This window comes from Pezoporus occidentalis, unplaced genomic scaffold, assembly GCF_034315485.1.
Source record: "Pezoporus occidentalis ecotype Australia unplaced genomic scaffold, CSIRO_AGI_Poc_V1 ctg205, whole genome shotgun sequence".
In the NCBI taxonomy this organism is placed as follows: domain Eukaryota; kingdom Metazoa; phylum Chordata; class Aves; order Psittaciformes; family Psittacidae; genus Pezoporus; species Pezoporus occidentalis.
Genome location: NW_026913911.1, coordinates 120777 through 133252, shown reverse-complemented (window position 1 = coordinate 133252; position 12476 = coordinate 120777). Strand labels below are relative to the sequence as shown.

Here is a 12476-nt window from a genome sequence, read left to right as displayed (position 1 = left end):
ACGGATGAAGCAGTGGCACTGTGACACCTGATTTCAGTCCTCCTCACCCTGTGAGATCTGTCACTGTCTCTATATCCTTCTCATTCCTGTTAAATGGGCAATGGTTTGTCTATCATCCCTGCCACCAGAGCTGCTGTGGCAGCCCATGGAAAGGTTTTGGAGCAGCTCCACGAGCCTATTGGCGAAGCACCTGGAATGAAAATTACACCATGAGCATCCCCTCTGATTGTCATCATTGACCTGGCCCTTGCGCAGTGCAGGAGCCATCACACATCCATCCCTTCTGCAACCCTGCCACAGTACTAAGGAATTATTATTATATAGGAATTATTATAATATATTATCATTATATATGAAGAACTCTTATTCTTTAGTAGTAGTAGTAGCAGTATTAACTGCTTGGGAGACAGCACCCATGTGGGAGCTCAGCAATGGGATGAGGTAGCATTTTCTGCTTCCTGGGATGGAGATGATTTACAAAGCACCCATGAGAAGTCTGCAACTGCAGTGGCCAGGTTACTACAGTGAGTAGGTGAACAGCAAAGCAGATGCTCTGCCTTCGGGACGGTCACACCAACATCCCTCAAAAGCCAGTTAGGGGGGATTAAAAGTTAAACGTGGATTTAAATCAGATGTATCTCAAAAGGAAGGTTTGAATCCCATCACTGTGACCATGATCTTGTGGTCCCATCATTGTAACCTGCGGTGGATTCGTGCCGCTGCCCCAGAACTTGCTATTTCTGTGGCTGCAGGCAGTGATATTTCCCACCAGGATCTAACACCACTTTGGGATGCCACAAGATGCCTTAGAGTTAGGGCCTAAGGGGTGTGAGGACAGAAGGAGAGAGTCGCAGAAAGCCAAGGTCTTGTTATTCCTGGCTCGAGCCCAGGCTTGCAAAGAGGAGGCAGAGGCACGACCCGTGTGTCCTGGCACAGCTCAGAGGTGTGTCCTGTGCTCCACGGGTCCTGCCACACGGCACCATCATAAATGGAGCAGGTTTCATTAAACCCAGGAAATGCAGCATTATCCACCACACATTTGGAGCTCCATAAATTCACCAAGGTGGCTGCAGGACCCGGACTCATTCTATAGTCAATAAAAACCAGGGGGGGAAAGACTGGGTCGCACTCCATAGGAACATAAATACCCAGGCAGAGAGACTGGGAACTTAAAGCCCATTGAGGCTGTAGGCACTTAAAGCCTCTTGAGACTGGGTTCACTTGAAGAGATCGCTCTGGGTGGCTGTATTTCAGTCCAGCTCCATTCCCTGCCCTGCTCTGGGACAACGTGCCAGCATTCTTGCAACAGAGCGTTTTATTTATGCATTTTAGCTACAGAAAGAAAATCAAGTCAATGGAAACTTCCATCGCTCCCCCTCTGCCCATTGCAGTGCATTAGAGTGTGTGTTTATGCAAAGGGGGGGGAGATTTCCCAGGTAATAAGTCATTCTAAATTAAAAGTGCTAAAACGAGAAAGAGCTTGTGGTGATGGCTGGGTCCTGCACTGCAGAAGGGTTGCTAGTCATCCAGAGGAGAAAAACCCTGGAACCTTGTGCCAGGTTGATGATCCTACCACGGGTTATCATAGAATCCCAGCCTGGTTTGGGTTGGAAGGGACCTTAAAGCTCCTCCAGTCCCATACCCCTGCCATAGGCCTTGAACACCGCAACGGATGGAGCAGGATGGGGCTTGGAGCACCCTGCTCTAGTGGAAGGGGTCCCTGCCCATGGCAGTGGTTGGAGCTGGAGGAGCTTTAAGGTCCCTTCAACTCAAACCATTCCACGTGACTATGAAGGACATGCCCGCACTCCAAGCAAACAAACCCCATACCTTGGCCAAGGAGATGCTCACTGCATCCCCTGGCTTCCCCAGCACCGCTGCTACCCCTGGAGCAACGACCCCTTAGCTGGGGACTCCCTGGCTGATGAAGGATGACTCAGGCAGGATTCGACCCTTTCCAGGTGGCAACGTGGAACTTGTTGGCCTTCCCTGTGGAAAACCCCTGTGCATGTGGTTTGGCTGGTGGTGAAGCTCCCTCCTCGGAGGCCCGGGGAGCTGGGGACCAGGCAGAGCTGGAAGGGCAGGCAGGGAAGGAGGAATTCGATGCTGAGCTAAGTTTATGGGTCCGTTTCAGGCAGTGAAAGTGGCCTAAGGATTAAATCCACCTACAAGAGTTCGCTGTAAAAACAGCCCAGGGCAAGGAATTAATTTCCCAGCCTTTAGCACCGAATGGGAAGGACAGGGCTTGAGTTATTGTTTGGGGGTTTGCTTGGCAGGGCTGGGGGGAGAGGGGAGGCTGGTGGGTATTTTATGGGTGTGAATAATGCAGCAGGGGAGGCAGGGAAGAAACAAGCTCACAGCACCAGGATGTGCTGACAGCACCTCATTTCCTCTGGAATGCCATGGAATACAAAAGTAAGGAGGAACTTGGAGGTGGGGAGACCCCAGCGTGTTCACATCCAAGGAAGCTGGTCCCATCCCATGGGCATGTGGGAGAGCATAAGGTCCCTCATCCCACAGCAGCTGGGGAGCCCAAACCATACAGGAGACCCCCTTCATAGGATGGCGAAGAAGAGCTTCTTATCCTGCCAGAGCCAGGACAATCCTGCAGGGCCATTCCTTCGAAGTGCTGAGAAACTGCTCCTCTGACCCTCATCAAGTTGGGATACTTCATGTACTCATTGCAAGCAGACAGCCCATAGCACTCATTATTGCACTCCTACTGCACTAACTCATCTCTTTGACCTCCCTGTGGTTGTTAACTCCAACAATGGCATCACAGGTCTCATGGCACTTGGCTTTCTGCATCCTCCCATCATCAGGATGGCAGATCCCAAGTGTCCAGCACATGCTGAACATCCAGGCACATTGGCAATAGCTGCAGGAAGACTCCAGGCATCATCACAACCCAGTGTGAAATACCCATAATATTCACCTCGGGGCACAGTCTCATTTCAGCCCCTAGAATCACTCACTGCAATGCTATTTTCTCAGCCTCCCATGCCTTCCTTCTGGCAGGTTATCAGGCTTTGCCAGGAACATAGAATCATGGAATGGTTTGGGCTGGAAGGGACCTTAAAGCTCCTCCAGCTCCAACCCCTGCCACGGGCAGGGACCCCTTCCACTGGAGCAGCTTGCTCCAAGCCCCTGTGTCCAACCTGGCCTTGAGCACTGCCAGGGATGGGGCAGCCACAGCTCCTCTGGGCAATCCCATTGCCAAGCAGGAAGCTCCAGGCTCCCAGTCCTGGCCAGTTTGTGACCCACACTGTTGCACCTTCAGCTCTAGACAGAGCCAGGCTTTGCTCACCCCTTTCCATACATCCGTTGGAAAGCAACGTTCACAGCAGTAGCTCCTGCCTGAATATCAGAGGCTGCTGGTGCATCCCAGCTCACAACTGCTGCCCCTGTCCTATTACAGAAGGCACAGTCTGCTTGCTGCAGTGCCATTAAAATACAGAATGCGTGACAGCCATGTCCAACTCTGCCTTCCTCTGGAAAAAAAAACACTCAAAGCCCATTCAAAATACTGCATTTTGGGTAAAAGAGGAAGCAAAGGAACACTTTGTGTTTCACTTTGCTTTCTGGTGTCACCAAGGAAAACAGGGATAAAGGACAGGGCACAGGAGAGGGAGAAGTCCAGCACTGAAAGACAATAACCTTTTCTTTTTGCTTTCTGACCCCAAAGAGAACGAATATTTCAATCTAATGGAATATGAACTGTTTCTAACAAAAAATCAGTGCTTAATACTCAAGATTTCAAACTAAAAGCAACCGGAGCACAGAGATTGCCTCGTCCACCCCGGCCCGCTGCAGGTCAGAACTGTCAGTACCAGGAAGATGTCAGGACACTGGAAGGATTCTGCAGACAGGGTAACCAGGATAGATGGAAGCAGATGGAGCTGGGAAAGCCTCAGTGCCAGGAAGGGGGGGATTTATTCTCCACTCAGCAGCAGAACAAAACAAGCTCTGAGTTACAGCCCCTTGTCTTCCCTCATTAAATGCCTTTACACTTTTCCCTCTAGGTGGGTTTAAGACCCCAAACGTTCCTCTTTCTCATACCAAGACCTATCTCTAGTATGATTCAGAAGTGGTGAATGCTCCATCCCTGGCAGTGTTCAAGGCAGGTGGGACAGAGCCTTGGGCAATATAGTCTAGTGTGAGGTGACCCTGCCCATGGCAGGGGTTGGAACTGGATGATCTTAAGGTTCTTTCCAACCCAAACCATTCTGTGGTTTCTGAAATGCCATCAGCTGATCAGTTATAGAAAAACCCCTTGCACATGTCAGGTTTGCTGTTACATTCAATGCCCAAACCAGCAAACTTGGAGACTTCAGCTGCACCTTGCAGAAAGAGGGGCTCAGTTATTCAAAGAGATATGTGCAAGCATCACTATGGTATCTCACTGCCACATTCCAGGGGTTAACCTATAGAACCACCTACTTCTAGCCATGCCAAATGCCAGCTATCCAAAGGGCTCCAACTCAAAGACAGTGTGGGTTTGTGCCCTGATAGGTTGCAATTCATCTGCTTGAAACACCGATGGGCCCCTTTAGTTGAGAGCACGAAGTGGAAGAAATGGAATGATTGTACGAGCTCCTTGGAGAGCCTCACCACAACCACCCCAACCTTCCCACTGAATAAAGCAGGCAGGTTCTTCTACAGCAGTGGGATGGGTCCTCTTCCAACAGCTCTCTGTCTCCACAAACCAGAGTATTTTGTGTGCTGGCATCACTACTTCATTTTCTTGTTGACACCTAACACCATAGTCTTAGCAGTGGAACAAGCACGAAGACAACAGCTCTGTTCCTTGGTCTGGTTTCTGCCACTGCCATGGCATGACATGGATTTGCAGTTGCCAACAAAGCTCCCATTCACACTCATTATGTTCATCTCTTGCAATTTCTTTTAGGCAGCACTTCTCAGATGCTATCATACGAACAACCCGGCCAGGTCTTGGAAGCTCCAACCTAGTGGTTTATTGCCAGCTCTGTCCAAGCACCACTGGTGTTTAACTTGTCCATTGAAATCCTACCCTGAATGTTCATTATGGCATTTGTTCAGACACCCGGTGTTAGGCTTTTTCTGCCCCTCAGGACAGCCAGAAGGAAGCTTTGGCAGCTCCATCCAGCTACTGCTGCAACGGGCACTTGAAGCTGAACATTGCAAATGCAATGTCATGCATTTTGCCCCTACAAAGTGCCCATGCGATGGTCCCCGGTTGGACCATGACCATCTGATAATGCTGTCTGCACATCAACACCTGCCAGGCTTAGACCTGGGGATCTCAAGTTTAAACCCTGCTTGCATTCACCAGGGCCCTGGACCCGCCTGTTCTTCCCCTATTTAAGTCAACGCACAGTGTCATGCAGCCCATGACGTACCCAGCTCCCCCTGTGAACGAAGAGCACTCCAACATGCAATGGGGATTGACCCTTTCCCCAAAGTGACTGTGATTTGCAACCTAAGGACTGCCTTCTTGGAGGACTTGGCGAGCTACAAGGGTGCTGTGGCCACACAAATGACATGGCTTGACTTGGCCACGGCTGCTGGAGAAAGGTGGCACAAGAAGAAGTGAGAACAGAGGGAGGAATAAATGCTGGGAGGGGGTGGTAGAGAATCACAGAATCATCATGGAATGGTTTGGGGTGAAGGGACCTTAAAGCTCCTCCAGCTCCATCCCCTGCCATGGACAGGGACACCTTCCACTAGAGCAGCTTGCTCATCTAAACCAGGGGCATCCTCACTCTTTGGGGAGCGCGTCTGCAGCCTGGGTTGGGGTGACCCTTTCCTGCAGTGCTAAAGGGAGCTCCCCTGGGCGAGGAGTGAGCGGAGCAAACAAAGGAGAGCAAATGGGAGCTGCTGCAGGGAACTCCACCGGGTGCAGGTGGCTTTTAGCAGCTCAGCCTTTGCCATCGGAGCGGTTTGATTTAAGCCCCACTTTCCCTCGCCTGCGTTTCAAGTCGGGCGCATGGGCTTTTACAGCAGCAGTAATGAACCTGGAGTTCAAACAGCACATGGCGAGATCAAATATTGCGAGCAAGGAATGCGTCCCACAAACACAGAGCATGGCTTTCCCATTCATTAGTTTTGCCTTTACAGAGAGCTTTTACAAGCTGTTTATTTTCTGGTACAGTGTTGGCAGACATGTGGTCGGAGGAGAAGCAATATCAGCACAGTGGGATGGAGTTTCCGAAGCGGTTTATAGGGGGGTCTCTGCTTTTTCAAAGGGGGATAATTGAATGTAGTACACACTGTACTTTTGATTTGTTTAACATGAAGCGTGAAATGGGCCCAGCTCGGATCCTGTCCATCACTTTAACTACCCAGCCAGCCAGTTGGAAGCTCGCAGGGATCGTCTGGCTCCAGGGATGGGGGATTTGCTCGGCATCTTCCCTGCAAACACCCCAGCTCCAGCCCAGGCCATGCTGGGACCTTGCTGGCCCCACAGAACAAGCTGGGATGGGGGGGCCCGGGTGTGGCTGCAGATGGTGCCACTGCAATGGGGTGTCTTTGGGCACCCTGTGTTCAGTGAACACTGAATGTTCATGGTCGTGTTCCCAGCAGCAAGGCAGGGAGAAGGGATGAAGAGTGAAGGTGGCTGAAGGGGGCTGAGCTTGCAGGGAGGTGTCACAGAACAAACTGTCCCTGCTGTCCACACAGACACAGAAATACTCCTCTGAATCTCCACACGATGAGCAGGAAATGTAAGTGAACAGATCTCCTTCCCCTACAGCATCCCGAGAGACAGTTTTCACCAGCGTTGTCCCATGTATGTACCCAACTCCATCCCCATTTCCTTCCCTCTGTGCAACTCCCAGTCCACATTTGATCATCACATGCACTAACTTGTCTAAGGACACCACAAGCAATAGCAAGCTACAGATGTAGGAATGAAGGGGTCAATATCACCCCCACTTTTAACTCCCCAGCTGAGCATACAGCTCTCTTTAGACCGAGAGCATCTTCACCTTGAATCATAGAATCATAGAATCATAGAATCATAGAATCATAGAATAGTTAGGGTTGGAAAGGACCCCAAGATCATCCAGTTCCAGCCCCCTGCCATGGGCAGGGACACCTCACATTAAACCATGCCACCCAAGGCCTCGTCCAACCTAGTCTTGAACACTGCCAGGGATGGGGCATTTACCACCTGAACAACCTGCTCCAGCACCTCACCACCCTCATAGTAAAGAACTTCTTCCTTTCACCCTCTTCAGCCCTTCTGTGAAGCCATTGTACAGCACAATGTCCATTATGCCATGCTGGAGACCAGAGGTGCACACCCCACCATCCCCATATAGATGCCACCTCCACCTTTGGAGTAACCCTGTTGTTGAGTAGGCATCTTGGAAGTCCCATGCACCAGCCCTCAACTGCCTCCAGTTCAGAGGAGTCTTTCATTGCGGGGTCAGTCTCCAGTCTCGACCCAAAGCCACCTCTCATTCTGACCCCACAAAGGTTGCATTCAAAACGTGGACCCATTTCCCCATCAATCCACAACTCCGTGTTTCAAATAACACAACGGCAATGCTGAGCCTTGCACAGCTCCAGCAGCTGGGCAGGTCTTGGACCATGCAGCACGTTTCACTCTATGAGAAGACAGGAACATCTCTCCAGGGCCACTCACCTTTTTGGCAATGTAACACATCTGCTCAGCAGGGAGGTAGTCAAAGGGGAAGACAAACCTCCAGTTGAAGTTGCCCTCTCCTCCCATTGACCTGTAGTGCACATCTGTCTTCTGCTTGTTCTCCTCGTGGCCAACCAGCCAGCTGCAAAGGGCAAACACATTGCATCAAGGGCCAGAACCACACCAAGGGGTTTGGAGCTCGCTCAACGTCACAGAAGCCATGAGTGGGCAATGAAACATTTCTTATCCCTGTTGCTGTTATCTGCAGGGGGAATCTGGGGCCTGTAGGAGACTTGAAAGGGGACACGATAGTCCCTGCAGTGCTGGGAGGTGAACCAAAGCTGGCAATAGCAGCCCAAGGAGCTCTGCAATGTCTTCTGCCCCTTCCCCTGAGCTTTAGGGATGGTTTAAAGACTCAACACTGCCTTAAGCTCTGCCCAAAGGTGTCATTTACCCATTCATAAGCCCACATCAGCTTCTAACCTGCCTGCTGGGAGCTCCCTTGCCCTGTGCAGCCACAAACCAAGCTGATCTTGTAGTGACCCCTAAAGCCAGCCCTGCTGGTGAGGATGCAGCCACGTTAAGGCACCAAAGAGCCATTTGCCCAGCTGATTTCCCAAAGATTGTTCTTTGAAAGTCCTAAATGGCCAAGAAGTTGTTCCCAAGCAACTCCCAGAGCGGCCAGAGCCTGATGTGGCCATGGAGGTCCCCAGCCGCTCCCATTGGAGACAGCTCCTCACGGCACAGCTCCCCTCCTGGTGTATAGGAACTTGCTGTGATCGATCCACGACCATCCCAGGGGCAAGCTGAGACCTTTCCATAACAACTCCTTTTTCCCAGCTGTGAGTTTCGCAGCTGCCAGGGTTTCACTCTACCCCATTCCCCTGTCCAGGGTGTTTCAGTGTTCAGCAATCAGCAAAACTAAACCCCAGAACACATCCCCTTGTGTATTTAGAGCATTTCTGGAGGCAAGCCAGGAGATCCAGAGAGAAACTCTACTGAAAACCATTACCTTGCTCGATTGCTTGCCACTGACATTGAAAATAAAGGGGGTTTTCCCAGCTCTATAAATGATTCCCTCCTCTCCAGCGCTTGAGAGGAGCAAATGTGTCATGGGGAACGGGGAAGGGAGGTGTACTCGAGTTCATCCTAACGGGATGCATCCCATGCACATGTGCTGCACAGACTTGGTGGCGGTGGGAACTGTGTGAGGAGGTTACACTGATCCTTCAGTTGTGGCTGGATTGTGTGATGGGATGTGATAGGATGCGAATGGGAGGGCTGTGCTCATCCACACCCCTCCAAGCACGATAAGAACCCTTGGAGGACGCGGTGTGAGCGCCCTCTCCTTGCAGCAAACACAGGGACAAAGAAATGCTTTGATTGAGAATCATGGAATCAACCGGGTTGGAAAAGAGCTTCAAGATCCTCAAGTCCAACCGTTCCCAGCACTGCCAAGGCCACCACTGCCCCATGGCACTGATGCCTCGTCTCCATGCTGTGTGAACACTCATAGGAACAGTGCCTGCAGCCCTGCCCTGGGCAGCCTGTTCCAATGCCTGAGCACCCTCTGGGGCAGGAATTGTTCCTCAGCTCCATCTAAACCTGCCCTGGGGCAGCTTGAGGCCGGTTCCTCTTGTCCCATCCCTTGTTCCTTGGGAGCAGAGCCCAGCCCCTCCTGGCTCCATCCTCCTGTCAGGCACTTGTAGGGAGCCATCAGGTCCCCCCTGAGCCTTCTCTTCTCCACACTGAACCCCCCAGGTCCCTCAGCCCTTCCCCATCACCCCTGTGCTCCAGGCCCTGCACCAGCTCCATTCCCTCCTCTGCCCCACTCCAGCACATTTGGAGGCCTCTTTGGCATGCGTTGGGTTCTGATTGCAGAATTTGCTGCACCCTCCCCACTGCAGGAAGGAGATGCAGAAATCAAAAGTATTCAAGTCATGGTGCCCCAGAATTAAAAGCCTAACATAGGGATGACCACGGGGACCAACCAAAGACCCTTCTTGCCCAGCATTCTGCCTCTGAGCAGGGCCATCAGCAGACATCCAGGTAAGAGTATGGGACTGGGGCAAACACACCCTGATACCTTCCCAACACGCTTCTCCAGCCTCCAATAATTCACAGCTCAGACATTCCCTGAACTGTAGACAATAGTTTTGTGCTTAACTGATGTCCATCATCCATCAAGAACTGGATGGATTTTTAGCCCAGCACTTCATCCATTCTTTTCCAAATCCTCGTGGCTTAAGCTATGTGTAATGTTCGAAGGCAACGTCTTGAATCTAAGGTGCGACTTTGTTCTCAAAACTCACATACCTCCCTCTCTGCTCAGCACATTGGAAGGTGTTGGAGGACCTGGGTCATCCTTTTGCTTAGGAATCCAAAAGAGGATGCAGGTGACTTTAAAGATGCCTCATAAAATCACATGGATCTTAGTAGTGATGGTTGGTTGGAAGGGGGATCTGGAGACTTGCTCTGGAACCAGGCTGAGAGAGCTGGGCTGGGGCAGCCTGGACAAGAGAAGGCTCCTGAAGGGGAGACCTGAGAGCAGCTCCAGTGCCTGAAGGGGCTGCAGGAAAGCTGGAGAGGGGCTTGGGACAAGGGATGTAGGGCCAGGACAAGGGGAATGGCTTTAACCTGCCCAAGGGGAGACTGAGATGAGCTCTTGGGCAGAAGCTCTTCCCTGGGAGGGTGCTGAGGCGCTGGCACAGGGTGCCCAGAGAAGCTGTGGCTGCCCCATCCCTGGCAGTGCTCAAGGCCAGGTTGGACACAGGGGCTTGGAGCAAGCTGCTCTAGTGGAAGGGGTCCCTGCCCGTGGCAGGGGCTGGAACTGGATGGGATTTAAGGTCCCTTCCAACACAAACCATTCCATGTGACTATGATTCTATAACTGAGTTCTGCCTCAGGCTTAACAGAAAAGCTCCTATTCCATTTCCCTGCCTGCCTGATTCAATGATAATTCACATATAATGTAGAAGATGATGTCCAAGAGATTCCAGCCCTGGCCTTCTCTGATGGGTGGAGGATAAACTGGCAATAGCCTCAGAGAAGCACTTCTGAAGGGCAGCCAAAAGTAGAAGCTCCATTAGGAACTGAGTTCACTCTAAAGCAGGCTCCAGCCCTTGCTCAGGAGGCAGCAGTGGATGGAAGTGGTCCCCACTAAAGCAGCACCACACCATGGTGATGAAGGCCACTTTGCCCACTGGATCCCATCTGTAGGCCAGATGCTTAAACACAAAAAGGACCATTGCCTCCTTCCCAATAGGATTATTGAAGCCTTATCCAGGGATGCTGATGATGCAGTCATTTGGGGGGGAAGGTGAGGAAGGTGAGCAAGGTCTTTAACTCATTTCCAGCAGTGTGAGGTTTGCTTGGTCACTGGGGATGCTGAGAGCCAGGAGAAGGACATCAGTGAGGGCTGGATGCTCTTGCTTTCCCCATAACAGCCTGCAAGCACTATTTCAGAGCCCTGAAGTGCACAGAGCAGCTGAGCTGGGGCTGATAACAATGCACTTGATGGGAATAGCAGGTAAGCAGCGCGCATGCTGGATTTACAGGAGGAAAATTGGGATTGTAAAAGAGGGATTTACAGTCTGTTTCCAAATCCTACCTCTTCCTGTCCATAAATCCAAGGGACACACAAAATCAGTAATTCCCTTGGCTGGGATCGCACCATTTTACACAAGATAAAACACAAATGGAGGCAGCAGAGAAGGGAACGTGCCAGAGGAGGTACTGCTGCTTGCCACGTTTTTGTGTGTTTCAAGGAATAAAAGGGAATTCCAAAGAAAGGAGCTATGCAAACCAGCCAACCTCTACGTATGGAATGAGCCCACGGCTCTTCTGGGAGAGGAGGTGGGAAGGAGATGGCACTGGAGATGCAGACTGTGCGCTCCTCTCTCCAGTGGCTCTGCTGCTTCCCCACATCTTATCTCTCTAACTGTGAACACCATCCTGTGAGCATCCTAGAGATGCAGATCAAAACGACATGAAGCAGTTCAGCCCAGCAGAGACATGTCTGCCTGCATGCTGGATGCACAGTGGAGAGGTGTGAAAGGCCCCTTGATCCCAGGGAGGGTCATGTAGGACCAGGGGTGATGGGTTTAAACTGAAACAGGGGAAGTTCAGGTTGGAGATAAGGAAGAGGTTCTTTGCTGTGAGGGTGCTGAGGCGCTGGCACAGGGTGCCCAGAGAAGCTGTGGCTGCCCCATCCCTGGCAGTGTTCAAGGCCAGGTTGGACACAGGGGCTTGGAGCAAGCTGCTCCAGTGGAAGGGGTCCCTGCCCATGGTTGGAGCTGGAGGAGCTTTAAGCTCCCTTCCAACACAAACCATTCCATGGTTCTACGTCTACAACAGCAATGTTGATGCAGGGGCCATGTTAACTGCCTCACTCCTGCTCTGGCACCTTCGGGCTATGGTACCAGGAGGTACAGAAGAGGTGGCTCACCCTTTGACGTAGATGTCACTCATCTTCTCCCCGGTGATGCTGAGGTCATCGAGGATGACATCCTTGGTGTTCCAGATGATGCAGCGCAAGTAGAACCTGGACATAAGAAGGTGGAAACCTTGGTCTGGAGCTCCCATAGACAACTGCTACTCCGCTGTTCAGCTGAGCGAGCTAAGACATGGGGCTTGGAGCAAGCTGCTCTAGGGGAAGGTGTCCCTACCCATGGCAGGGGGTTGGAACCGGAGGAGCTTTAAGGTCCCTCCACAACCCAAACCATTCAATGAGCTGTCTTTCTCTGAAGATGAGCCCACAGAGATGGTTCTCAGGTGAATCCCTCCCCATCTGACATCTCCAAGCCCTCTCCTCTCCCCTCCCAAACAGTGGTGCAGGAACCAGCAC

General features: G+C 51.6%; 1 protein-coding gene across 12 annotated transcripts in view; it reads right to left on the bottom strand.

Annotated features, from left to right (window-relative positions):
- DYSF (dysferlin) overlaps positions 1 to 12476 on the bottom strand; it is an 88554-nt gene that overhangs the window by 13532 nt on the left and 62546 nt on the right. For all 12 annotated transcript variants that reach the window (XM_062618870.1, XM_062618873.1, XM_062618879.1 and 9 more), the window contains 2 exons: positions 12078 to 12173; positions 7631 to 7772 (listed from right to left, as the gene is read on the bottom strand). In XM_062618870.1, the coding sequence (XP_062474854.1) occupies positions 7631 to 7772; positions 12078 to 12173 (238 nt within the window). The remainder of the gene's footprint in view (positions 1 to 7630; positions 7773 to 12077; positions 12174 to 12476) is intronic.